The sequence below is a fragment of the Melospiza melodia genome, chromosome 18 (genome assembly GCF_035770615.1).
Source record: "Melospiza melodia melodia isolate bMelMel2 chromosome 18, bMelMel2.pri, whole genome shotgun sequence".
Lineage (NCBI taxonomy): Eukaryota > Metazoa > Chordata > Aves > Passeriformes > Passerellidae > Melospiza > Melospiza melodia.
The window spans coordinates 3,754,650-3,782,223 of NC_086211.1; the positions used below are offsets into that span (position 1 = coordinate 3,754,650).

Genomic DNA, 27,574 nt, shown 5'->3' on the forward strand with positions numbered 1-27,574 from the left:
CTTTAAATAAAAAACCTGAAGGTTTGTGCATAAAAGCAAGGTAGGAATAAAACAAAGAAATAACCCTTCAAATATCTGTATGTCTTGTTGCCTGCAGTGCATCTCAAGACAGTTTTTTCTAAATTTAATTTCAGATTTCATGGCTCAGCAAGCAGAAAACCCCACCCAACATCAAAACACCAAACTAAAAAATTAAAACCTGAAGAAAAGTGCAGAAAGTGGTGAATTTCCTGTGCTTGGACTCACCCGACTCCCGCGTGCGGCCTCTGACGGCCTCGCTCCAGGGCCCGGCGCCGATGGCGTTGAAGGCCTGGACCTGCAGCTCGTACTCGGTCCACTCCTGCAGCTCCTCCAGCGTGCACTCCCGCGCCAGGCGGTCGGGCAGCACCTTCAGCAGGGCTGGGGAGGGCAGGTCCACGCGCCACGCCCGGATCCTGTACCCCACCGACTCGGGGTTCCCGTTGTACTGCGTGTCGGGGAGCGGCTGCCCAGGGACAGGAAACACAACAGCCCTGTCAGGCACACGGCCAGAGCTGGGAACCAACCCCAGCTGCTCCTCAGGAGGGGCACAAGGGGGATCAGTAAAATAATAGACAACAAAAAACCCCGGGACCCAACGGTGATAAAACAGCTGCATTAGCACTTTCCTAATGAGTGCCACCATGAAAAATCTCACAATTGTTCCATGTTTTTGTCTCTAGGTTAAGGGACATAGATGAGAAACAAAGAGCACGATTATTGATCTTCACTATAGTTCAGCTTGCCACAAGGTGCTGTTCCTAAACGCATGTGCAGGCCAGAGCAAGGCAAAAATGATCAAGAGGTTGATTTTCTGGTTTATGCTTCATGATCTCTACGTTTCTGCGTTGCTTGGAATTTTTCTTTTGATTTTTTACCTTAATTTTGAGCCGAGTAGGTCTGCTCACAAAACCAAGCCCTTTGCTGTGGGTGTATCAACAGAGATGATATGAATACAATATATTTCAGAGCTTTGTGATTAATTATGGAAATGAATGATAAATTGCTGAAGCATGTGACAAATTCATTTATCGTACATTTTTTGCCTTTTTTTTTACTGACTCTCTGCCTACTCATTTATCAGTAGAGATTCATTCTAGTATTCTAACTCCCCAAGCAATTTCAGAGATTAAAATATGAAATAATTAGCCTACTTCACGAAGTTTGGAGTTTTTCTGCTGTAAAACTAACTACACGATGCCACGGATGGCTGAGATTCAGTTCTGATTCACTGGGAAAGCTGGATACACATTAACATTTCACAGCTTAGAAGACTCTACCCCGCAGGCATGCAGGGCTAGAAGCGTGACCCTCATTCTGCAGGAAGGGAGGAATCCCCAGCTCCCAGGGGAAAACAGATTCACCTGCAGGTCTTGAAATAAAAGACATTAAACACTTTCAAATATTGATGTTATTAAGCATGAAAAGCATTTATCAGGTCATTTTTAGCTGTGGCTCTTGCTTCTCCTGAACCCTGCAGTTTGACTCATGGAAAACAGGCTTTCAGGCGGCAGAGTCTTCATGTTTTAAAGGCTCTTAAAACAACCTGGAGTCAATTTTGATGGAAGATATGTAGGTCTGGATACAGTACCAACATGGGCATGATATTCACACAGAAAAGCCATGACAGAGTTGTGTGGGGCCTCTCAAAGGGACTGCAATGGCTCTTCTGTGCTAGTGAGGTGACACCCTTTAAGCTTCAGGTTTTGGTCTGGCAAGGTTCAGCATTAAGTGCAGTGTCCTGTTGAGAAACTCAAATTATTCCTTTCCAACAGGAGAAAAACCCTCTTGTTCCCAGCCTGATTTTGATTTGCAGCCATAATGAGTTAATGCATGGAAAAGCTAACATTTGGGCAAAAGGAAACCTGTGCTTCATCAACTTCACACCACAGTAACCCCGGTGGAAAACTCTGCCTAACAGGGGTGAAGAAAAACCATTTTGGAGCAGGTTAATTGCCAAGTAAATCCCAATGTGGCAACTCTGCAGGTAACTGAGATGGGTAAAGGGGCACAGCGATGTCAGCAATTGCCGCATCTTCGCAATTAATCATTTATCTCTGCATTTTAGCGCATAATTCCACATCGATTCAGCTAAATCTAATCTTCCCACAGGGGTGCCAGCCTTGCTGCTGCTGCACCACAGCTCTGAGAACCACAGGATGCTGCCCATGGCTGGGGTGCACCTTCTGGGGACCGTTTTGTACAGAGCAAACAACCGAGCCCTGGAAAGCGGCAAATTGGCTCGAGCGCCCCGTCCCTGCCCTACGTGTTGACCCAGACTGTGGTCCTGGAGCTCCTCAAAGCCAAGCTTTTACACACAGCCACATTCCCCTGATGAAGTGGCAGAAACAGTGGCAGTAGGCAATTTATTTGATTAATAAGGCACTTAAGGCAAGGCTCAGATTTCCGACTAGTCTGGAAAAGGAAACAATTTGGCTGTTGCTCCTCTGCGCTGAGCGCGACGAGGAGGAGGAGGAGGCGCTTTGGGGAGGGCTGCCCTGGCCCTGGGGGAGCATCCCCATCCCCACGTCCCTCGAGCTGCTCACCACCCATCGCAGCCACAGGCTGGTCTCGCTGGCCGTGCGCACGGTGACGCTGCCGGGGGCCACGTCCGGTGGCGCCTGCAGGGTCTGGATCACCCGCGAGGGTTGGCTCAGGGGGCTGGGGCCCACCACGTTCACCTGCCGCATCCGGAACCTGCAGCAAGAGGGGAGAAAAGCAGAGATGTCACTGTCAGTGCTCAGGGAATGCTCCCCTGCTTCTCCAGGGAGGGAGGACGGGTGGAAAAATACGAATTAGCGGCTTTCGAAACGTTCCGCAAAGGTCGCTGCATGCGGGTCCCCCTTTGTATTCACTGCTGAATGCTTGATGGTAACTGCTTCCAGATCCTCTCAGGTATTTAAAAAATGAAAATGAGATTAGCTTAGGGCCTATTAGAAACTTAGGTATTTGTGTGAGAAATTTATGTTAATTATACCAAGCCTGATGAGCTTATGCTGGCAGTAAGTGATTTTCTCTGGTGATGCTTATACAATACATTCAGAAAGGTATTAAAATATCAAACTTCAGATAGTCTCATTCCCTGTCAATATAAAAAATATACTGGTGATAACATTTCCCCTCAATTACGTGTTGAAAGAGGCTGATTTATCCCTGTGCTGCATTTTCAGCCTTCCTGCACAAGAAAGATTAAGTTATTTAATATGGATATGCATCTTTAAAAAATACCCTGTCTGCTTGAAACCATCTCTTCTACAATAGAAATCCTTATTGGGCCACAAAAGATTTAGGGAAATCTTTTTTTTTTACAAGGAGCACCACATAATTAAGATGTGCTGTATATTTCAGATACTCTCACCCATCACAAGCAACTGGAAGCACCCAGCACTTGCACATAAATACGTGACCTGCTCATATTAAACCCTTAATTTTTGGACCTAATGACTGAGCTTGGGAAAAGGATGAGCCAGTGAACACAGCAGTGTTTATTTACCTGCTCTAATCTCCCTCCAAAGTGCACTGAAGGAAACACATTAAACAAATACTGTCCTGATTTCACCCTCAAACACTGGCCCAAAATATAGGAAAGAAGAATGGCCTGTAAAGAAGTGCTCTGATAATCAGCTCTCACCACGCATTTCCTCAGTGAGCAATGACTGAACTGTTCAGGAGACAACAAATCCATTTGGCAACAGCTTTCTAGGTTTCAAAAATTTGTTTAAAATTGGACAATACTGAAGAAAAACCAAAAAAGTTCCTATCTTTGCATGCAGGAGAGACAAAAAATAGGCAAAATTCAAGAAGCTGCCTTGAAATGAAAAAAAAGACAAAGGGAAGTTGATGTGTGAAAGATTCCAGCATAAGTGGGACCATTCTAGAATTTAATGAATACAAGAGGAAAATGAGGAGATGTAAGAATAAAATAAACCAAAAAGTTTAACAACTGGGAAAAAACAATCAGCCCAGATATCTCATATTCCTCATTATTTGCTATCCCAAAAATGTTTCTCCATGCACGTGTCTGGGTGTGTAAGTTTTCCTTATTCTTCATGGACAGTGAAGGCTGAACTGTGGTACAACCTGCACTTTCTTGCTCACCCCTGCCTTTTCAGCTTTAGGATCTGTCTTTATGAGGACAGCAAAATCCTCTTAACCCGAAGATAATTTTCCTAAACCTCTGCACCAGAAATCTCTACTTAGGTTCAAAAAAATTTTCAAAGACCTTTTAGTAAAACGTTTAGCTCTGGAAGATGAGGCTTAAAACACTTCAGTGGAGAGTTAGTGAGAAATTCACTATGTTCCTAGGTTTGTGACCAAGGGAGGAAAATTACATGCCAGCACTGAGTCAGTTGTAAATTACATGAGCTCTCCTTGGTTGCACCTACTCCTGGCTTACAACAGCACATGGGTTAGTTAATAGCCCCTTCAGCCAGCACAAAATGGACAAGTTTCTAGAGTACTGATTTAACACTTGCCACTGGATTTCCTTTCCACCAGCCTCTACATTAGCAAGCTGGATCATGAAAGTATTTTTCATTAGGGCTGAGTACCTCAAATTCTCCGGTCTTGTCTATACCACAGCATCACTTGGATTAGATTGATTTAAAAATCAATCTCGTTTAACTGGGGTGCACCCACAATGCAGAGTCACCTCAATCAGTTTAGGCATTGCTTATATCTATTAAGTTTAACTTGGTAAATTCCTATAAACAAAGGTTTCATCTAACTGATGTTACCAAATTAAGTTAAATCAATAAAGAGATGCTTAAGCTGATGCAAATATGTAATTACAGGTTTGCACCAGTTTAACCACGATTGATTTGTCACTGGCTGATGTTCCACTGGTGCTCTCTTCAAGGAAGGAAGTCACAGGATAGCAGCTACTTGTAAAAGCATCTCACTGAGCACTTGAATTTCCTTCTCAACTGGATTTTATGTGAATTACAATTAACAATATCAGATTGGTAATTTTAAGTATAACCTATGAAAACAGAAAAGCTTTTCCCTTTTGTTCAGATTATAAAACTCAGCCAGATGTTTCTGAATAGGAAAGCTGCTTCATGCTGCTATTTACTCTTTTTTTTTCCACGTTGCAGAGAATTACCTGCTGTTCTTACCTGTAATGAGTGTAGGGAGTGAGGTTTGGTACCTCCAGCATCTGAGCATCAGGTTCATTCTCCACCTCATGAAGAGTCACCCATTCTTCTTCATCACCCAGCACACCAACCTGTACAAGGGAGAGGTTAGAAAGAATACAAAGTAGATTATATATATATATATATATATATATATATATATATATATATACGTAATACATATAACCTCTTTTACAATGTGTGTCATCACAGCAGTGAAAGCACAAATGCTGTTATACACATTTTTCAGTTCATACTAATTTTTATATGACTAGTTATATGTAAAGAGAAAAACCCAGCCAAGTTAGCCAAGTCTCCTTGTACCTGATGGGACTTCACTGGATCCTGTGATAAGATCCATTCCAGAAAAAACACCATGAGAGCAATAATACCCTGTTCAATCTTCCTGCCACAATACAAAAGTATCAAGTAGTAATATAAGAGAATGAAAAATAGCCTTGATAATAACTCGCAGGAACTGATGCATACTAAGTAAGTCTCAATGGAGGCAAAATGCCATGGAAATGAAGACAGAGAAACAAGAACAAAGTCAAGGAACAAAAGTGTTTTAACCTCATCTGCTGCTCTGCACTTAGACCAGACTTTTCCACGAGCAACCCTTTGTAGTAATTAATCACAACATGTTGCCCAACATGGGCCCTCAGCCACAGCAGAGTTAGAAGGGACTAAACACTGATGAGAATTGAGCATTGCTTTCTATGCAGCTTTCTGCAGATTAAATGAAGATGAATCAGGACTTAAAAGGAAACCAGCAGGGAATGAGAGAGGCCAGAGCCTGACCTGGGACATGCAGCACACGTGGGCAGGGCTGTGCCTGAGTCATGGGATGAGTGTGGAGAAGGGGAGAAGAGCAGGGCTGGATGGCTGGGCTTCACTTTGGAGATCTGCAGGTGCTGAAACCCAGGGGAGCTCAGGCAAGGCCCCTGGAATAATCCCCCAGCACTGAGCATGTTCCTCTGGTGTTCCAACCCCACAAAGGGTGGGTGCAGCCCCATTCCCTCACCCTGGTACCCACAGTCAGGGCTGAAGGGTGCAGAGGGCACCTGGGCAGCTCTTCCCTTCAGAGTCTATTCACAGATTTAACATCCACAAAGACACCTTATCCCTCTTTAACCTACTGACACTACCTACTCCCACAGGCTGCTGTGGCAACACATTCCAGAAGCTCACAAACCACTGTGTAAAGAGCCATTTTCCTTTAATCTTTTTTAAACAGATCCCTTGCAAGTTCTGTGTGTGAGTTACAGCCACAGACACTGTCAAACACTCGACAGGCACCACAGCCCCAAGTATCTCACATACCCCGAGTACTTCAAATAGAAAATTAGGTTTCATTCACTCTTTTCTTTTTTTTTCCCCCTTCAGAAGAAGCAGCCTGATTTATTTATAGATGTTTTAGTTCTTCGCTCACCCAGGACTTGATGTGCTGCATATTTATGTTTGTGCATGAGGAAATGACACAAAGAAAATTAGGCCAGAGAAGTAAGTTCTGCATTGCACTGTGGAAAGAAGCCTCTCTAATCTTCCCAGCAGAACACTGATCCCATGGAGGATGTGGCTGGACAGGTCTTGATGGGCCTTTCAGACTTATTGGGGGATCAAGACCACTGCCATAGACTAAACAACATATAAAATAGATGGCAGTGAAAATTATGGACCTTTTAAAATTCCCAGTCCTAACTAAGCTCCATAAATTGTAGTGAAGCCCATGGATGAGGAATCTGAAGGGAAACAAGTTGAGATGGGTCTGCATGGTAAAACATAACATCCCTAAACTGAACGTGCAGAACAAAGAATTGAGAAAGAGATTCAAAAGAAAAAAAAATAGCCCTACACAAACAAAGAAAGAATGAGAGTGTTGATTTCAGTCAAGGAAACAGAGAACACTTTTTATTAAATGAATTGTCTATTAATACTGTAGGAAGTCTATAGTAAATGCTTATTTTTGCAAATTTTGCACGTAACGGCATCACCTCCAAGTGCTGCAGTAATTGTATAGCAACAATCCACAGTGGTCTGGAGGTTGCAAATAATCTCCAGTGGTGACTAAGTTGTCTTTTTTGTATTCCAAGAGCAGTAAGAGCTTTTAAAAATATTTCTTACCTAACAAAATAATGAGAGAGGAAAAAAAAGGGCCTACAGGTTGCAATTGCTGTGCAGAGCAGGCAGGTCATTAATACACATTAAGGACCACAAGGCCCAGCAGGGCTGACATTGTCCCAGTGAGACATTTTCTGGTGGGCTGCAAAGGTGGAAATATTAAGGATCTTGTACTAGGTCCGTGTTGCTTGGAAGAAGTTTCATTTATTTATTTAATACATATATGTATTCTCAGAAGTGAGCCTTAGAAGAAAACCTTCAGTGATGGACTTTATATTTTTAACTTCCCCAAAATCTATAGCAGATTCCAAGTTTCAGGCTGTGGAAGGAAAAGGAAACTATTTTTGCTGAAACACTCTGATGTCAGATCAGAGGAAACTTATCAGTTTCAAGAATCAGAGTACAAAGGGATTCCCACGGGGCAGAGAACCACGGGCACTGGTTGGGATAAAAGAGTCCTTTGAGGGGCAGGAGAGCCCACTCTGAGCCGCTCTGCAGAACATCAAGTGAAGTTAAAGGCTTTTCTTTCTTGTAGCTGTTTTTTTGGATAACAGTGTATGCACACTTCAGAGCAGGATGGTGTTTGTTGACAGATCACACACGCTCGTGGGTGCTTTGTTTTGGGAGGCAGATGAGGCACCAGCTGCTTTTCTGTTACCATCAGCAGAAAAACTCCTCGAGGAACACATTGTGCACCTTCCCTGTGCCACGGGGCCACAGCCCCCAGGGACCCCAGCTCTGCCACAACAAACACACCTCTGTCCCCTGAGACACTTCACAGAATGCTCAATAACCATCAGCCATCACTGCTCAGCACATATTCATTGCCATCCCTCAGCTGCTCCCAAGGCAATACATCCAATAAAAGGCCATATTCCTTCATTATTGCAGAAATGAGACAGTGTAAAACAATATTGGGAGTGATGTCAGAGCCTTTTGCTTCTCCATGGATTAGTTTCTCCACTTCTTAAAAGGAAAACGTTACCTATTTTATAAAATGACTCAACATATTCTGATGGAATGCACTGCATGAGCAAAGTTGCATAATTCTGACTTTAAAAAGAAAACCCAAAACATTCAAATTTGGAATGAAAAAATCATGTATATAAGACAGAAACGCCTCCAAAACTCCAGTTATGAAGTACTAACTGCAGGAAAGGCAAACACAATGTTCTTGTACATTACAGAGGTAGCCCTTGTCCTGCTATAGTTCAGGATGTGCCAGAGTTTTCGTTTTAGAGCTCCATAACTCACACATTTGAAATCGCTCTGGGAGAAATTCGGTTCAGGGGATGTCAGCCCTGGTGCAATTTTTTTTCTTACTAAATCCTTACATCGATTCAGCCATTTTTGATTTAGAGATTGTCAAGGGCATAAAACTGTCAGAGGTTCAGACACTTTGTTTACCAGCTCTGAAGTGAAAACGACACCCAGAGAATCACCTGGTGCAAAGGATGAATCCTATCTGGGTCACTGGCTTCACCCACAAAACCACACAAATTCCAGGCTAAAGTTGCAACTTCTTTCCCAACTCACAGCTTTAGAAGGCAACACAGAGATAATACTTTAAAGGTTTTACCACTTTGAAACTCTGCTCCTGCTCACCATGACATTCATACAAAAACCTTTCTAAAAACAGCAGAAAGGCTTTAAGCAAAAACTCTCTATAATAGCCCATACACTCATGGCTCCAGGAAATGTGATGCCTCTTCAGAAACAGCTTTCAGCCATTCTGCAGGTCTTGGGCTGCCTGCAAATAATGTTAATCACCAGAAAAACACACCTGACTGGGCAGAAGCTACCCCAGATTCTGTAATCAGCTCGATGCTGTGGACTGAGCACCCACCAAGGCACAGCCAGGGTGGGTTGAAAATGGATGATCCTTAAGGTCCCTTCCAACCCAAACCATTCCATGATCAATTTATACACATTTTTCCTGAAAAAAAAACCCAGGAAAAAATCCAACAAAAGAAAAAACTGGGCTGCAACTGCCAGAGAGCACAAACATGAAACTACATGAACACCAGCAGGGATTTGTAGTCATTCTTGGCTGAAAATTGCAAAAAAAAAAAAAGTCAGCAATATATGCTCTGACTACATCTGAAAGGACAAGATGGCTGGAAGGATTTATTGAAATTCTTTGTAGAGGAACAAGTTACCTGTGAGTGTCAATGCCACAAGGCAGTGAGACTGCTGGTCCCTCTGAACAAGTGTCAGTAGAACCTTTATACTGCATTTGAGCCTCATCCCTTTAATTTCTACTCTGTGTAATATTAAAAAAATGTTAGAAGTATTTTTTAAACAGCATTGGTACATTTTTATATTTCTCTGTCTGGAAATCCAGTTTCTTCCAGTCCTGAGTCTAGATAAAATGATGGAAAAGAAACAATCTAGTGATTTTTAAAAAATCCCTTCAAAAGTACAGGATGTACCTTCACTAGAAACAAAGAAATGGGATTTTTAATGCTTGATATTTCAGTATCTACCAACACTAAACTCTTAAAGACTTGATCTCCTCTCATGCTCATTGACATAATTGAGAATTAGTTCCACAGTGGCTCCCATGAATTTACACCCAGGAACAAAAAGCAGAAACCAAGGCCAGATGCACAAAAATTTCACGTCAGCTGGAATTCCCAGCTGTGTTTCTCATCCAAATTGTTCATGAAGTATCAGACTTCAAAAATGGCTCTCAGCCAAACTGGAGCACTTGGAACATTTTCTAGACCTGCCCTCACCAAGGAAGCTTTCTGCCAAATAAAGGAACAAAGAAGAAAAACACGTTGGCGGCAGGTTGGTTGTGATTGTGAATACAAAGCAGCTGAATTTTGTCTGTAAGGATTCAGACATTGAGAGTGAAAGGTAAATTCCCAGTAGAGATGGAAGAGAAGAGCCAGAATTATCAGGGATGTCCAAAGCAAAGGTGTTGCCCAGCTCACAGAGGAGGAGGGATGCAGATGAAGAGCCCAAATCACTGATTATGTTTTACAGCTGAATGTCATCCTGTCCCTTGGCAATGCCATCAGCTTTAAAATCAGAGAGTGCAAAACCACCCCTTAAGTGGCTTTTAATTTAATGCCAAGGCATGAGACACTTAACACTGCTATTAAAAGCTGTACATGGGTCAATGAATGAAAGATCCAGAAGGACAAAACCCCTCCCTCCATTCCAGTATTGTACAGCCACAGCTCTCCAATCCAGCATAGTCCTAAGGAACAATTATGATTGTCCATGCTAAAATACAGATGTTGCAACACCAGCCTGCACCCCAGCATGGACAAATCCCAGCTGAGAACAGACCACATCAAAGGCAGAAATGGACACTGGGGTGGCACTGGCACCAAAAAACAATTTTGCAAAAGCTCTTTGAAAGGTGGACAGGTCCAAGGCAGTTTAGATTCAAGTGGGGACAGAGGCATTCCTGCCCTTATCTCTGCTCCCAGTGTCATGTTCACACCTCCTCCCCTCACAATGATGTTCTGATCACACACAGCCTGTGCACAGTTGATCTGTCTGAAAATCATTTGTTCTTGGCTGGATCAAAGCTCACAGCAGCTCCATGTCTTATCCTCTGTCAGTGCACATAGAAGGCAGGAGGAGGAAAAGTCTTGGTAAGTGGGATGGGGAGAGGGAACAGGAGCAGGACAACCAGAGCTCTGCTTTAGATTGGCTGAAAGTGCTGTGAAATTGCACTTTCAGAGAGAAAGAGTTTGAGAGGAGTGCTGGCAGAAAGGGGCTGTGAACAAAGGATTATATGCAGTTGTCATCCTGGAAACAGGATTTCCTATATCCTTGAGGACTCACCAATTTCACTGCATACCTGAACTGATTTTCATTAATCAGGTGAGCAAGAGTTTTTATTTTTCCCTGAAATCCACTAGGAGCAACATTTCTTGTTTTGCTGAAGCTGAGCAGTGAGGTTGGTGCAGCAGAAACCTGTAGGGTTGCTGTGGCTAAAAGGAATGCCCAGATTCCTCAAGGACTTGGTTGTGCTCCTTCTTCAAAAGGAACAAATAATTCCTGGATCTGTCAGAACCAAAAACCCCTGGACTTTTCTAATGATGCATGAGATGTTGGTGAGGGTTTGTGAACAAGAAAGACTCTCCCTGCACAGCAAGGACTGTTCAAACCACTGTTTGTACCCAGGGCTCTTCAAGGATGCAGATGAACTTCATGGTAATTATCACTGCAGTTTTAAAGCATTCAAATTTGCTTCACTTCAGCAGCATTCTGTAACTCACTGAATTAACAAATTCCTACCAACATCAAATGCAGTGCTCCAGCAGGAAAATGCTTCTCAGAATGTGCTAAGCCACCATATTATTGGATTTTGGTGTTTAATTCTGTAATATGCCATAATGTGTATATAAATGGCACAAAATGTACCAACTTGTTCACAACAATCTCATTACCAAGTGAAGTGATTGTATCAACATGTCTAAGTGGTGATGGTGATTTAAGAAGTCCAACATTTGGTCTTAAAAACAGATTACAGTATTTATAAAGACCTGTGGGAGGAAAGGAAGAAGCAAAGCTCATCTGTCAGGAGAACAAATGAGGAAAATATAACTCCTCCAAGGCATAATGACAGCAGAAAGAGGGATATTGTTTAAAGCTGATGGAGAAGAGAATTCATCCTATTCATATCTAGAGGCCTGGATAGAAAACCTTGATATATTCCATTACAAGATAGAAAAATACACTTAATCTCATGAATAATGGTATCTTTACTGTTCAGTGCAATTCTTCCTATACTTCTGAATCTATGAGATAACAATTCCAAACTTTTGAAAAGACACCTCACAGAACCTGAACACAAGTTTCAAATCCTTTTCGAAATAGAAAGATGGGACTAAAGCTCTGCTGTGTGTGCTGTTTATGGTGTACCTGGTGCTCTTCTGAACATAAACAAAACCCCAAGTGAATTATTTAAAGGACAAGCATTCTCACATACATATATACATATTATATGTTATACATAATTTTTTTCTGTTGTTCTTCTGAACAGAAGTCCCAGCATCCATCTGACCCTTTTCTCTCTGGCTGACACAGACATTTCTGAACTGAGCCCCTCAAACTCCCCTGCATCCCAACCTTCCCAGAACCCCTGGACAGCAACTCCAGCATTTACAGAGGAGCTCTGCTCCAAAGTTAAACAAAAACTGAAATCCCAATGGTAATTCATCATTTAGGCTCATTTTAAGTGCCCAGAAACTTCATTAAGATAATTTTGTCAGGGACATACCTGGCCCTCCACTATCCACTTGGAGATGGAGGTTTTGCCATCGTATCCCGGGCGGAATTGAAGTGTGGCAGAGCGAGGGCTGATGTTGGAAATCACCAGGTTGGTTGGAGCACCTGGAAGTTCTGGAGAAAGAGAAAAATAAATGAGAGGTAGAAACACTCTTTGTCAGCCAGTAGCACAAGCTGACATTCAGTTTCCAAGGGAAAAGGGCTCCATTTGCCCCAGTTGTGGTTATTTATCTTTTCTTTTTGGCAGAGTTTTACCCACAGCATTACTATTTCTGCTCTGAGCATGCATCACATTGTCACAGATCAAATGAGAAAAGAAAGGGCATATCTACAGAATTACAGGTACTGCTTTAGAGAAGCTTCCCAATAAACAAACCCTGGTGGTTCCTGGGGGAAGGCACTTCCCAGCTCCATGTCTGCCAAGTCACCTAATTCCACTGAATTTCTGTTTCCCCAGAATTAAATTACAATAATGTTTATTTCCTTCTTAGAGGACATACAATTACAACTGGAAAAAGCTCAAAGTTCTGGGTGGTGTATTTAATATTGACCTATAATATCTAGGTTTTTCAGGGCATTCCTAATGCTTGATAAAGTAGATGATTTTTTTTTCAATTCCTGTAGCAAATAAAGAGGGTGACCTCCTACAAGGAAAAATCTGAAGCCCTAATCAGATCTTTGCCTCCCATCAGTGAAGATTACAGTGGCATTTACATTTTTAATATCATCTGAATTAACAACAAAAGCAAGTTCAGGAAAGAGATTAAATATAGAGTGTTTATAATAAATTCTCAATAGTTACCTGCACTTATAACAAATGGAAATAACTATTATAATCAGTAATTATATAGTGGAAGGTGTCCCTGCCCATGGCAGGGGGTTGGAACTAAATTATCTTTCAGGTACCTTCCAAACCAAACCATCCTGTAATTTTATCAAAATTCTGCACTCTGTTCAACTGCAAAAGGCCAAAACTGGGCAGGGTTTTGGCATATATTTCAGATATGCACAAATACCCAGTATTTCTTGGTTCTTACTTCATATTTGTGGGAACCACGATCGATCAACTAACCCTGCCCAAGTGGGATAATGCTGTTATCTGGCAGGCACCCTGCCATCAGATATCATGGCATTGATCCAGTCTGCAGCTTGTCATAATTACCTACGATTAGGGAACAGAAGGGCAAACATACTTTAGGACACACAGAAAAGGTAAATAATACTGGGGAAGGGAAAAATTGGATTTCCTCAGTGATGAGCAATAACTGCTCCACTTTGGAAAATTCTACTTGTGTAACATCTATATTAACTGAAACTGCTTATTTGAGGTATGAATTGGCTGTTTAGTTTGCTTTTTACACTGGATGGGGTGGAGTGTAGAATTTTAAAAAGAAAATACAAGACGGGTAAATGCACAGGTGCCCAAATGGTAGCTCAGACAATGTGGGACAGAACTGCCTCCTCCCAAATGTTTTTTCAGGCCAAAACTTCAAATTCTTGTAAATAAGATTTTAGTTTCACTACACAAGTGAAACACTCATAGTTGACATAAGCTATATTACTTCCACATGGAAAATCCTTTCCCTTTTAATATCACCCAAACTCTGTTTTTTGCCCCAAAGCAACACTTTGAATTGATTCAGGCTTCATTTTGATGTCACTTTGTAAATGTCAAGAGATTCTGTATTGTATCCACTTTATTACTTTGTCCATTCCATTGTCATACCCACACATTTTTTTGGTATTTGTATTAAACATCCTCAACTTCCTGGAAATTTCAAACAGCAAATATCTTCCCTTTAACATTTCAGTCTGCCCCAAAAATTAAATCCAAATTACGCGGCAGAGAACTCCAGTGCTTTACAAATAAAATAACTTTTAATACCGCTGAACTGAAGTAGCCTGTGACCTTTGGAACACAGAAACACCAAGAACCATCAGGTTTTGTTTTGGTTTGTTTGCTGCAGTTTGACCAACCTGGGGGCACTCCAGAGGAGATGGTGGAGGAGGTGACCCAGCCGCTGCCCTGCGCGGTGACGGCCGCCACCTCGATGGTGTAGGTGGTGAGGGAGGACAACCCCGTGATCTTGTACTCCAGGGTGCTGTTGGACAGGCTACGGGCCAGGCGCGACTCGTTCCTGCCATACACCTCCCAGGAGATCTGGTACCCTGCAAAACACATCACCCACAGCTCAGGGGGGCACCAAGAACCCAGAGAATTCCTGCGTGGCCATGTGGGCAGTGGTGGATCCTTGTGCCTTATGCCATTCCTTGTGATTGCCTTCTATAAACCCTCCTTGAAGTAAACACTGGCTAAAATACCCAAGTATTTTTAAAATATTGTTATTTCCGATAAACAATTGATGCAGGTACCCCCCAGAGCATTATCTCCCTGTCATGAGGACATGAGGTCTCAGCTGTCTTTTTTTTCCATGCTTGGTATGAAATGGCCTGGAAAACTGGAAATAACCTGACAGAAAGGTGGACTTTCATTCTGTGAACTCTACAAAGCAAACAGGAAGAAACACTGGGAAATATAACATCTACTGGAATATCTAATTTAAAATCTCTATGTGCTTAGCAGGGCTTTCTCCCTTTGCATGCTGAAGTAACCTTCAGTGCTGCCTGTCTAGAAATACTCAGAAATCTGCCAATAACAAGCAGGCAGGAACATTGTGGGAATCTTCTAGGAACTGAAAAACCTCTACTCCCCACCGCTTGTTCCTTGCAGAAATCCTTCAGCAGGGTGAATCATTATCCTTTCTTTCAAAACCATCTTGGAGCCAATGCATTGTCCAAAGCTGCACCTGCCCTGACCTCCATATTATTCTTCTATCATAACCAGACTTTCCTTTTTATCTCTTTGATAACCACTTGCCTTCCAAGAACTTTTGAAACTTTCCACTGCCTGATTTGCTCAATTTTACCTCCAAATCTGCTTGTCCTCCTCCTGCCCAGTCCCACTTTATTCTCATTTGAACCCATGTGAACCTTGCTGTGTCAGTCCTTGGAGAGCATGTCTGAAAAGTTTGCTTGATTGCCGCTTTCTTTGTGATTTGACTCAGAGGGTGAAAAAAAAATACACATAGCTCTTGAATGCCTGTGAAATTGAAGTGAGTGAAAAGGACTAACAGAAAGGAATCCCACTGAGTGAACCATGCACAAGGCAAACTGGCTAGAGAAACTCCCTACTGGGTTCCTGTTCCCATCATCTAAGATGAGGAATTCAGACCAGTTGGAGGGCTTGAAGGGTTTTTAAAATTTTTTTTTAAATAAAAAGACATGATAAGCTGATTAACATATATGAATTGATGCAGCAAAATCCCTCATGGTATTAACCAGCAAGAATGAATCATCTCATGAGCCAAAACCTGGTGAGACAAATATTTCTGCAAGAGTGTGAGAGGTGTGAGACGTTCTCAGTCCTCTCTTGTGAGCTGCCGTCACAGACAGGGATTCATCTTGACCTGATTTTGCATGAGAATGGGCTCAGTGTGCTCACACAGTCACTAATTATGTTTCAGGTGAGGGGGCAGTGATAAAGGGAGGTGATGCTTCAGCAATTCCAGCTACACCACAAATGCTCCTCTGACTTTGCACTGCAGAGGGGAAGGGGAAAAACTCCTGAATGCTCATCTGGAACTGGTTTTAAACAATTATCTGAGTGGGAATTAATTAACTCAGTAATTTACTGATCTCTTGGAAACACTGTGGTGTTTTGATGCTCTTTGAATAGGCTTAAGAATCATTTGCCAGACCAGAGCTGATGTAGCACAGACAGGACTGTAATCTGTAGGAAGATTTTGACAAAGTTTAAGGGCTCTGTTGCCTGAATTAACAGAGGGTGAGCAGAAAGGTGGGGGCTGACTGTTCCCTGTGTTTGATGCTCAGTCAGAGGCACGAAGGAGTTGCAGACAGAAGGACCATCACAAGCACCCTTTTCTTTCAATAGCTGTGGGTGCAGCCTGTTCCAGACAATAAATAACCAGAGGAAGATAAGCAGGGGACTTTTAATGCTCCCTCTATCCATTTGTTGCTTATGGACAATAGAAATTGTCACTCAGCACACACCAGGCAATCTTCAGTGATTGAGATATCTCCTTTCCCATCTGGATAAGCTTAGGTTATACATCAAATGTTGGTGATTATTCTTTGGACATTTTATCTCTTCTCCCTTGTGACCACAGAAGAGACCCAGCTTTCCCGCCCATTAAGCACATAGTCCCTATGTATTTATTTCCTGGGGAAAGAAAGAAAAATGTTCACCAAGAAAAATATCCCAAGTTTCTGTGCAAATTGAAGAAAAGGCAAAGAGGCAGTATTTACTGTCAGGGATTTCAGTCCCCAATGCATAGTTAAATTCCTGTCATATAAAAGATGAGAACAGAAAATCTGTACATACACAGCGAGCAGACACAAAGCCAAACGCAATCAGGCATAACAAAAACAGATGGAAAAAAAAAGTGCTGAAGGAAAGGAACAACAAGCACTGCACCCCCAAGTAGCACTGCAGCCACACTGGGCGGCAGATGGGCAGAACTCTGGGCCATGTGGCTGGTGAGAACACACTCCCTGTGTTACAGATGTGAGCCCTGCCTGGGCAGCACAGCTGGATTTTCCAGAGGGATTCCCCTGGCTCCGGTGTGAGAGAGGACAGGGAAGGTGCCACAGATCTTTTCCCCACACTCTGGCACTCCACAAAACACTGCCTAACGGGAACTAATGACCAGAGCAGTTTCAGAAATAATTTTCTGTTGATGGGGAGTAAATTCTCTACACGAGAGCACTACACCCAATCACAAACTGTCCGTCCACATCCAGATCCTCATAAATCAACGTTTGCTGAGGGGACGAGGAAGATACTGAGATTTACAGCAAGAGTAATGGGCAATTTCCCAGAGCAGGTTGGCTGCTGGGCACCCTCTCCGTGCTTCCCTCCTCCCAGTGCCCCTGCAGGGAACAAGAAGGTCCAGTAAAGACATCAATGAGCAGAAATGATGAATAATTGCCTCCCTGAGCACTCAGATCTCCAAGCAGCCCTCTCTAAACCTTTGAGGTGCTCAGGGCACGAACAATTTTGCTGCTCTTCTATCCCAAATGCAATTTGCATCATTAAGGAGGTTTCTTTTTTCCTTATAGACTCTGCTGGGCATTTTCACACTGGTGTTTTGTCATGAAATGTCTTCAGGTGATTCCTTCTGAAACAATTTAACCCAAATACAACCCAGTCCATCATTTGGCTCCATCTGGTTTCAACCCATTCTGGGAGGGGGCAGCTTGTTTTTAGCAAAGTAATTCTGCAGAGCTGCTACCTGCTGCTTAACAGGGAGCACTATTACATCATCCTGGGTGGAGGTACCTAAATTTAAGCACTTGGGCTTGCAAGGCTTTGGCCATCCTCACTGAATCAATACTGCTCTGCTGTCAGGAGTCATTAGGTTCTATTCCCAAACCACTTAAATCAGTGCATATTTCAGGCAGGTTTCCACGGTGGAGAGGCAGGAGATGATCTGCATGAGGACTCCACAAAAAGCTCAGAGCACACAGCTACAAATTATGTTCGTCATAGATCCAGAGAGGAAAACACTGACAAGGGAAACCCTATCAAAATAATTACACCTGTCAAAAAAATTACACCTCCAGACAATTACACTGATATAATATTTCAGTGGTCAAGGGTCAGAAAACCTGATTTTTTAAACTCCTGAAATGCATTTTTAAAAAATGGTAATGTAATTAAAAAAAATTAAACATTTTAGAACTCTAAAACCAAAATATTTTGATCCACATGAAATTACTTTTCCCCTTCCCAACTACCTCCAGTAATTTAAAATCTGGGAGTTTTTTTGTGCTTCAAAACCTTGAAAACCTTTGTTAAATGGAAGGTCCATCCTGTGCAGCTGCAATAGTTTCCCATCTGAAAACAATATTGCCTCTGTTGATAAGAACTAGAGGTTTCCTCAAGTATTTATACCTTCCTTTATAAAAAAAACAATGAAGTTGCTGCTGTTGTATCTAGACTGGCATACAGTAAATAGATAAATAGCTTGTCAAATGGCAGACTCATCAAAGGGAAACAAGAGAGTTCTGAACCCTTGTGGTAGTTTATAACAGATTAAATAATGACATGCAAATTCTGTCATGCAGTCCACAGCCAGACCACTTGATCACAGAGGAAGGATTCTGCTGATTTCAGGCTTGGTCTTGATTGCAAACCCCAGCAATGCCAATCCAGACTTTGCAGCTGTGAGCTCTGCATAGGGACCCCCCACCCTTGGGGCAAAGGCCAAGCACGGCCTCACAAATTTCCAAAAATTCAGTAAAGCAGGTGGAGGTCACGGAGGATTTAACAAGACCAGATGCCCTGTGGGGAGCTGATTTCTAACACAAACTGCTTTTCCAGTAAGCACAATCATGAGCTGCCAGTAATTGGAGCTGTACTTTGTGTAACACTCCCTGGTGACATCTCAATTACCCAGAGGAGGGGCCAGGAAACCAGCAACAGCCCAAATTCTCCCTAAATGCTCCACTACACAGTTTTGCACTGCAGAAACACATTCCACCCCCCACACACTGAATAAACAAAAGAATAAAAGCAGAGATAGCAGCTGATACCTGTGATGATGCCATTCTTCTCTACAGGTTCTTGCCAGCTGACCTTGAGTGAGGTGTCCAGAATCTCAGTGAAACTCAGGTGTCCCACAGCTCCTGGCTCTGGCAAATCAGAAAAGGAAAGCTGTTAATGGGTGAACTCCTTAACTGGGATCAGATTCACGTGGCAGGGTTGGCGATGGAGAAATATGGCCCTGAGCTGGGCTAAGGGAGGCTGGAAAGCTCTGTGAGAGGAGAAGGCAAGGTGGGAAGAAACACTCTGGCTATCATCACGTCAATTATTTCACCCAGTCACCATCCCAAGTGTGTGGAGATCTAACAGCATTGCTGTTTTCCCTCAAGGATACCTGTGAGGTGTTTGCCTGCCCTGTTTTGTGCAGCAACACCACCAGCAATCTCCTCACCTGGGAAAGAGCCTTTTCTCTATGCAAGGTCACAGCAAGGACAGAGTCACGAGTCACTGCTTGGATAAATTCCCTCCAAACAACTCTAAAAATGTCCAACATAATGGCAACTGTCTTCTGTGAAATGAATACAAGTGTGTGAAACTTTTTAAAGGGTTTTTATGATGTAGCTCAAGAGCTCTTAAAAATTTCAGCTCCCTAGTGTGCAATGAAAGAGCATAAAATGGAATGACTGTCAAGAATATGCCATCCTCCCTCAATTTTGATCTTCAGGGGAGACAACCTGACTGATTTTTGATCCAAATGCTGTTCTGTCCTCAATCGAGGCACTGGAAAAAGGAGGTTTTGTTCACTTGATAGTCACTGTGCTTCTGTCATTGGATGCCTGCCTGAGTATCCTCCAGCTCCACTGACATCAGTTGGCAATTTCTTGTCTGCAATTTCATGTTTTGTTTCCTCTTCAAATTAGTCCAGCCTCTTATTCCCCTCCAGCTATGACAAAAAAAGCCCAAACCCTGCCAGTAGGTCAGCTACAACCCCATTTGCAATTCTGCAGTCCCAGGGAGGAAAATTCCCAAACCCACTCTGCAGTACCCAGTAGTCAAAGCACACAGATGAACTGCTGAGCCCAGGAATGCCCAACAAGAGCATGGAATTATCACAGTTTGGGATTGTGGAGCTGCAGATATTGAAACCACACAGTCACAAAGCTTTGCTCCAATCAGCCCCTGCAGTTGCAGCCCAATTTTAAAGTCATCAGGAAACACAGGTGCAGGTGGGTCCAGGCCAGGTTTTATCTGACCTACAGCTTGTCAGCTAACAGATCCCTGTTTACCTAAAGGATTGCCTAATTTTGCTATCCAGACAGAAAATGATCACCTGTGAACATGAATGACAGGCCTTTCAGATCTTTTTTCCCATCACATAAATCCTGAAGCAACTCAGCTTCAAGGAGTTCTCTGCCAAGATGCATTACACCATCCTGCACAGAACTTCTCCAGCACTGTGAAAACCCAGAGAAACAATTCTGCAGGGTTTATAAATAAATAAATCAACCCTGCTCATCTCTCCTGCTGAGGCTCCTGCAGCATGTAGCTGGACACACCAAGAAATGTCTCAGATTATCTAGAAAATACAATGGCTCTCTTGGTTTATGTTTCCTGATGGAATTCTCTTGTGTTTAAATCAGCATGGGATCCCAACATTTCCCTGAGATAGCCTCAAGGAGCCAGGGCAATGACTCTGCCCCTGCTCCCACTTTGTGGAAAGGATTTAAGGTTCATTTCTGCAGCCATTCCTTCAGCAGAAATATTAAAAGTCCCTTTCCTCTTCCCAGCTGATTACTTTTTGTGAAATCCAAGGAGTTTTGTATCTTTGGTTTCTTACCCTTCTGCACTCACTGAGATCAACCATTCTACTGTGGGTTCTACTGTGCTGAGAGGGAGAAGACAGATGAATTCAAACACATTTACAAATCATCAAAAGTTAAAGCTAAAGCTTTTTTCCTTAGGAAAATGGGCAAAAAAGCTGATAATAAGGAACCTAATACACGTTTCTACTTCCACCACACCTTTTGCTTTCATCCCAGACACACAAGCTGGAGTTCAGATTAGTGGCCCCCACAGATTTCTGGTCCTTAAATTCCTACCTCTGGGAAGCTGTTCTAGTACATAGAGGAGAGTAACCACACTAGGAAAAATCCATGGAAGAGTAATTTTCTCCAGGTTCCTTCAAAAGTATCTCATGAAAAATTGGATTAGCACTTTAGCCTCACTCCTGTGAATGTTAATGACAATTGGATTCTCCTTTACGGGAACACTGCCTAACCCAAAGGATCCCTATTAAGGCAGAGCAGTATTTCTAAAAACAATATCTTAATGGATGAACGAGACACTTTTTATTCTGGTTTAAACCTGCAAATGTGCAGCAGTGTTTATGATACTCCTGAAGCACTGGTCAGAGCCAGGATCACTGTGGACACAGTCAATTTATCTGTATCAGACACACACTGCACTTGTTAGGCCCAAATATATCTTGAGAAAACAACTTTGGCCACAGAGACCAAACCTTTTTCTGATGCAGGAAATAATTTACATGCTAAACCATTCAGTTCATTTTATTTAATCCTGCCTCCAGTTTTTCAGGATGCAAGAAACTACCTTGCTGTGATCCTGGTTCTTTCACAGAAACACTTGCAATGTAATATAGATACAGACATTTTCAATTTATTGAGTAACAGCAGGAAACAATTGTGAATTAATCATTGACCTCCACAGGAAGTTCCAGTGCTCAGTTCCTAAGAAGATCAATTCATATTTATTTGCGTGCCTGAACATGGATTTAAGAGCACAAGGATTTGCAGACATAATGCATTATGTGTCGGCTGAACCAGACTATGAAGCTCTTAGCTAATCATCAATATAAAAAAAAATTCATCCAGGTTTAGTCCATAATGAAACAGAAAAAAAAAAAAATCAAATATTTGCCACAGGCTGAAAGAACACCTATGGAAAACTGGCTGAGATCACATGAGAAGAGATTGCTGTGAACTCAAGGTCAAATTTTAAGCAGAGAGATTTAAAATTGGGGTACTCACTGTCCTCCAGGGTGCGCAGGAGCTGGGGAGGGCTCCGAGGGCCATCCCCTGGGGTGGTGAAGCACAGCACTGAGGTGTAGTAGCTGGTGAATTTCTTCAGGTTGGTGATGCAGCCACTGTGGACCCCATGGAAATCCGGAGCGATGGTGACCACGGTCACACTCTCTGGAGCATCCACCGGCCACGCCAGGAGCTGGGAGATTCAAACAGGGATGAGCTCTCATTAGGAGTTGTGTCTGTTTGGAATCAAAGTTGGTTTGGCTGCCAAAACCATCTTAATCTGATTGCAAAGAAGCAAGCAATGCTGTTAAAGCACTGTCAGCTCTGATGCTGAACAGATGGATGCAGCTCTGTGACACTGGAGGGATGTCTGTAACACTCACTGCTGATGGGGATCCACCAGCACTGCAATTCTCCATGGCTGCTGCTGAGCAATGCCAAAATTATGGCAGATCATTATTCAGATGACACGAGCCTTTTGTCCCATCAGCCTGGCCAGTCTCTGCTGCTGAAAGCACGCAGAAGGAAGAAAAGGACTTTCAGTGCTACTCTGTCATAAATGCTTTATCTTGTTTTCTTTAAAGATCCCACAGTCTGGAGAGGTTATTGGGATCAGAGGGAGAGAGATGGGGACACACACCCTCCTGCCCCTGCCAGAGCTCCCCCAGCACCCCAGTGAGCAGCCCTGCCTCACAGGCTGGGAGCATTTCAGGCTCAGTGGACTGGGGACATCCACGCTGTGAATGATCCAAGCGGTTCTGGAACTACAGAAAGAATAGAAAACCGGTTGTAAAGATGATTACTACAATTTTCAACACCTGAGTCCCAAAAGTTAGACTCCTGAAGACATTTTCATGCATTTAAAATAGGGTGCTTGTCAGAGGAGCTCAGTCTTGCAGGTTTCATTCATCTCAGTGGATGTTCTGGGCGATCAATATCTCTGAGAGTGCAATACCTCATGTGTAGGTACCTAAATGAGGACTTAAAAAATTCATTTTTGGCAAAGGACTTTGAAATTCTGAAACAATTTTTGAAATAGCCTTAAAGGCTTAGGGGTCTAAAACTTGAAAGTGTCTATGAAATTTTTATTTTGTCCAAAAATCCTTATAATGTGGCTTACAGGAGAATGTTAAAATTCCAGGCCTGACTCAGTATCTGTTTAAATCGTGGTACCTGTATTGATTTCTGGCTCATAAACATGAATAGATACCTGAAATTAATAAGCCATATTTGACACATTCAGCCAATGTCTAGTCTCTGATAACCAGAAAGCACAGTTAGGGGACTATTAGGAGTAATTTTGTTAGGAATATTTCATATTTGAGAAAGTGCACTTTACAACTTATTGAGATGCAAATAAATTTCAAAGAAAAGATAAAAATGTATAATGGCTGAAGAGGAAAGTAAGTTTTATTTTCTTTTCTAAATCACCTCTGTGCATTACGATTGGCATTTATAACTTTGGAAGACTGAACTCTTGAGCGCGTGTTTGTGAGGAAACGTGTGCAGAAAACACAGGTGAACAATTCTGTCAGTTAAAGGAAAAAATGGGTTTAATCCTTAAGAAAGGCAAAGGCCTGGCTTTGACTACTAGAAACTTATAAATCATACACAAAGCTACTCTAGAAATGAGTGACAGAAATGATCTCACGCAGTCTTTGTACTGCAGTTCCCAACCCATGGGAGAAGCAGGTTGGTAAAAGCTATGGCAATCTACTGCAATCAAAGAAATACAAATTTTGCGAATTTCAGAAGGTTTTATTGGCCACTGACAGATACAAACGACAATTTTACTTCTTTTATAGTATTGCTGAAGAAATTGAAACAAAAATTAGAGGTAGAGCTATGCAATGAGATGAAGGACCTTTACACTGAAACTCTGAATATAACAGAGAATGAAAATTTGAAATAAGACTTTTGCAAACATGGGTTCACTGTGCTTGGACGTGCAGCAGAAAATTACAGTGCACTGCAGTCCACTAAACCCCAAAAGTGTTTTTATTCGCCAGAGTCTGAACAGAAGCCAAGTGCTATTTCTGTGCTGGAGTTTCAGGGTATTGTGCTGCAGCCCTGTCAGTCACTGAGCCTTGAGAGCTATCCCTGCCAGAAGCAGACACACACATCTCCATGTATTTATTTACTTCTTCAGCAGTGAGATTCTCAAACCACTGCTGGCCCTCATGAGAAATACATTGGTTTGGGCAGAAATACCAAAATTCCCATGCATATCTCTGTCTCAGTTCTCTGTCACTCTGAGACATTCTTAGAGAAGGATCAAATCTTCTGAAACATCTCAAATCCATGTACAATCCCTTAATTCACAACTTGTCTTTTGAACTACAACATCCTCCTCAAATCACTCCACCCAGCACTCCAATCAACCTTGCTCCTCCCTGCTCATAGACCATACTTCCCTTTTCCTGCTCTGAGATTCCTGCAAGATTTCTCATTGTTCTCTCTATGGAGGTTTTTAAACCCTTCATTTATTATGCCCTGACTGCTGAATCACTGATGGAGGCTCTGTTGAGAACAAACCACCCTACCCAGCTCCTCAGCAAACACTCCACTGGGCAGAGGCTCTGCTAAGCACTCTCTGCTCTGTGCACTCCAACAGATGTTGCCTGATTAATAAATTCTACATTCTCAAATCTCTCAGATCATCACAGTGGGAAAGTCAAGGCAATTATTTAGTGTGATGCCTTGATTCCCAGTGAAATAAATGGTGATTCTGCATTAGCATAAACAGAAACCTCAAGGTTGGTTTTCAGTGCCACAATGACATTTCTCCTGAGGTGACTTTCCAAACTGACATGGAATTACTTTCTGGCTTTGGAAACTCTCCAGGAAAATGACAAAAGTATGAGGACTTCTATGCTATGACACATTCCCTTTTCAGAACTTACATAAATTGCAAATATTAAAATCATGTAATGGCTTGGGTTGGAAGGGACCTTGAAGATCATCCAGTTCCAACCTCTGCTATGGGCAGGGACATTGTCCACTATCCCAGGCTGCTCCAAGCCCTGTTAGGAGCAACATCTGCTCACTTCTCCCTTTATCTTACCTGTGTAAGCTACTCCTGAAAGCACAGAGTCACTTTGGAGATTCAGAGATCATAAAGCTGAAGTTCCTGAAGAACACCAGGACTGTTAATGCAGACATTATTTGAAGTGTGTACTCACCTTGTAGCCTTGGTTGATGCCGTTGATGAACTGCTGGGGTGGAGGGTTCCAGAAGAACTGGATGGTCGTGGAATTCACCGCTTCAACCTGCACGTTCTGAGGTGGAGCTGTGGGCACTGCTCCCAGGAGCAGAGAGGGAACAAAGCAAAAACAGAGAGGAGAGGGAATGAGGGGAAAAAGAGAAAAATGAACACAGAACCCACGGAGCGTCACTTGCAAGTCACAGAGTAATAACAACCTTGAGAGAGGGATGTACTTCCTGTGCAGCAGCAGTGATTTGGAAAGCAGGGTAATTGGGTTAATTTCTCATCCTGTATTGGAGATTCCTTCAAGGGGAGGAGGAGAAATGGCTTCTGCAGCTTATTATCCTGCAGAGGAGCTTCTCAGAAAGACTTGAGCCACGTTAGGATAGGTGAGCACAGCTCTTTCCGTCATCCATGAGTGCATGGAGAATGAAGAGTTTCTGAGAAAAATTTCTTGAGTCCCTTAATGCTGCTCAATTCCCCAGATCAGACAAGAAAACATGGAGCTTGCACAATTAAGGTTTTAATTGTGAATTATAATCTGGCAACAGCATCTGTTTATTATTTACTGCTGTTTAAAGAATTAGGACCAGTCATATCACATGTAGTAAAGGTTTTTCTTGGGAATTGAGAGTTGTTCTCATTTTATCTTGATATGATATGCATTAATGTATATTGAATTGATTATATATATCCTGAGCCAATACATCCTCTAATCTACTGAAAGCTGCATAAACATTTTATGCCAAGGATTTAATTAGACAGATGTTTTCTCAATACAAAAGCAAGCACGGAACATAAAGGCATGCTGCCTTCAAACAACCAAAACCAGCACTTAAATATTTCACCATTTAATAAAATGTCTCATTCCAAGCAATTTCTTCAACTTACTGCTTTAAGATGTCATTTCTACAGTTCTCAGAGGAAAGAATATTAATAGACAGGCCTATTTTTCTGAAATTATCAAGCTTATAGTAATTTTAAGAAGAAAACTGCTATCTGAGTACAAAAAAATGGACTAAGACACTTTAAATCCCATAAAATAAGCTTAATAATGCTTCAAAAATATCACTATTGACAGCCATGTGCATTTGTATTCCACGAAAGAGGAGCTATCCACAAGTGGTTTTGAAGCCTGGAAGCCTTTGTTCCTTCTGCTTCCAAGGGAAAGTTTCTACCAAAGCCCAATGATTTGTGCTTCTAAGGAGAATCCACGATTCCCACTGAGAAATGGTGGTTTCCTCCACACTTTTCAAAAACAGGGCAAAAACTTTTCAAGTTCCAAAGCACTTTTTAGAAGATGAGTCTTTGTATGGAGAAGAAATGAAGAACAGAAGTTCAAAAATGCAAAACTGCCCCTCTTCCAACCAAAAGTTATTACTTGTTTGGAAGAGACATAAAAGGGCATTATTCTTAACTAGCGCTGACAATATAGTAAGACAGGACAGTGCACGCTTACCAGAGATGTGCACAGCCCAGAAAAATCAACACAGAAAAATGGAGAAATCCTCAAGGATGTCAGGTTTGAAATGACAAGAACATCCACTCCCATGCCCTCTGTCACTAAAATTCCCTGAAGATTCTGCCATGGCTCCACAACCTCGCTCTGCAGCTTTTTAAACCTCAGTAGCTGCGTATTAGTCAGAACCTTCTTGCCCTAATTTAAAACTTGATGTGACAATTTATGAACTATGCATAATTATTGAGTTCTGGAAGCAGAGTTTATCTGATAGTACTCTAAATTTTCATTAGAATCTAGGCCCTATTTCCTGCCATGTATCATAATTCCCTGTGTGCTTTTGGAAGGTTATACTATTATCTGAATGACCTGTAGACATCATAAAGTTTTTCTAGTTACGAGATTCACCAAATCATCCTGAGACACAGTCATAAATATTAAAGTCACTCTAGAGTCATAATGAGTTGCTTTGGCTACAGTCCCCCACTAAATGCATTTTTTTTAATTCATATTCTTGATGAAACTGTTTATTACGAGAGCCACAAGATATATTTGAATCAGCTTTTGTGTGCAATATCTTGTATAATTAATGGTTAACATGCATAATTTTTTTTAAAAGTCAAAATTCTTACTTTCCTGCACATTTGCATATTCAGGTATTGTAATTGTCAGAGATTTGTTATTGCAGAAGAAAATTGTGTTACAGGTCTTCATGTTAGTTTGCTATCAGAAATTCACCAGGATATCACTGATAGATTCATCTCCTCCTGT

At 42.1% G+C, this 27,574-nt stretch overlaps 1 protein-coding gene across 2 annotated transcripts in view; it reads right to left on the bottom strand.

Annotated features, from left to right (window-relative positions):
- The window catches only part of SDK1 (sidekick cell adhesion molecule 1), a 387,464-nt gene that overhangs the window by 83,088 nt on the left and 276,802 nt on the right, over positions 1 to 27,574 (bottom strand). For both annotated transcript variants that reach the window (XM_063171739.1, XM_063171738.1), the window contains exons 19-26: positions 25,322 to 25,437; positions 22,140 to 22,332; positions 19,143 to 19,241; positions 14,505 to 14,696; positions 12,520 to 12,641; positions 5,136 to 5,245; positions 2,565 to 2,715; positions 247 to 484 (exon numbers count right to left, since the gene is read on the bottom strand). In XM_063171739.1, the coding sequence (XP_063027809.1) occupies positions 247 to 484; positions 2,565 to 2,715; positions 5,136 to 5,245; positions 12,520 to 12,641; positions 14,505 to 14,696; positions 19,143 to 19,241; positions 22,140 to 22,332; positions 25,322 to 25,437 (1,221 nt within the window). The remainder of the gene's footprint in view (positions 1 to 246; positions 485 to 2,564; positions 2,716 to 5,135; positions 5,246 to 12,519; positions 12,642 to 14,504; positions 14,697 to 19,142; positions 19,242 to 22,139; positions 22,333 to 25,321; positions 25,438 to 27,574) is intronic.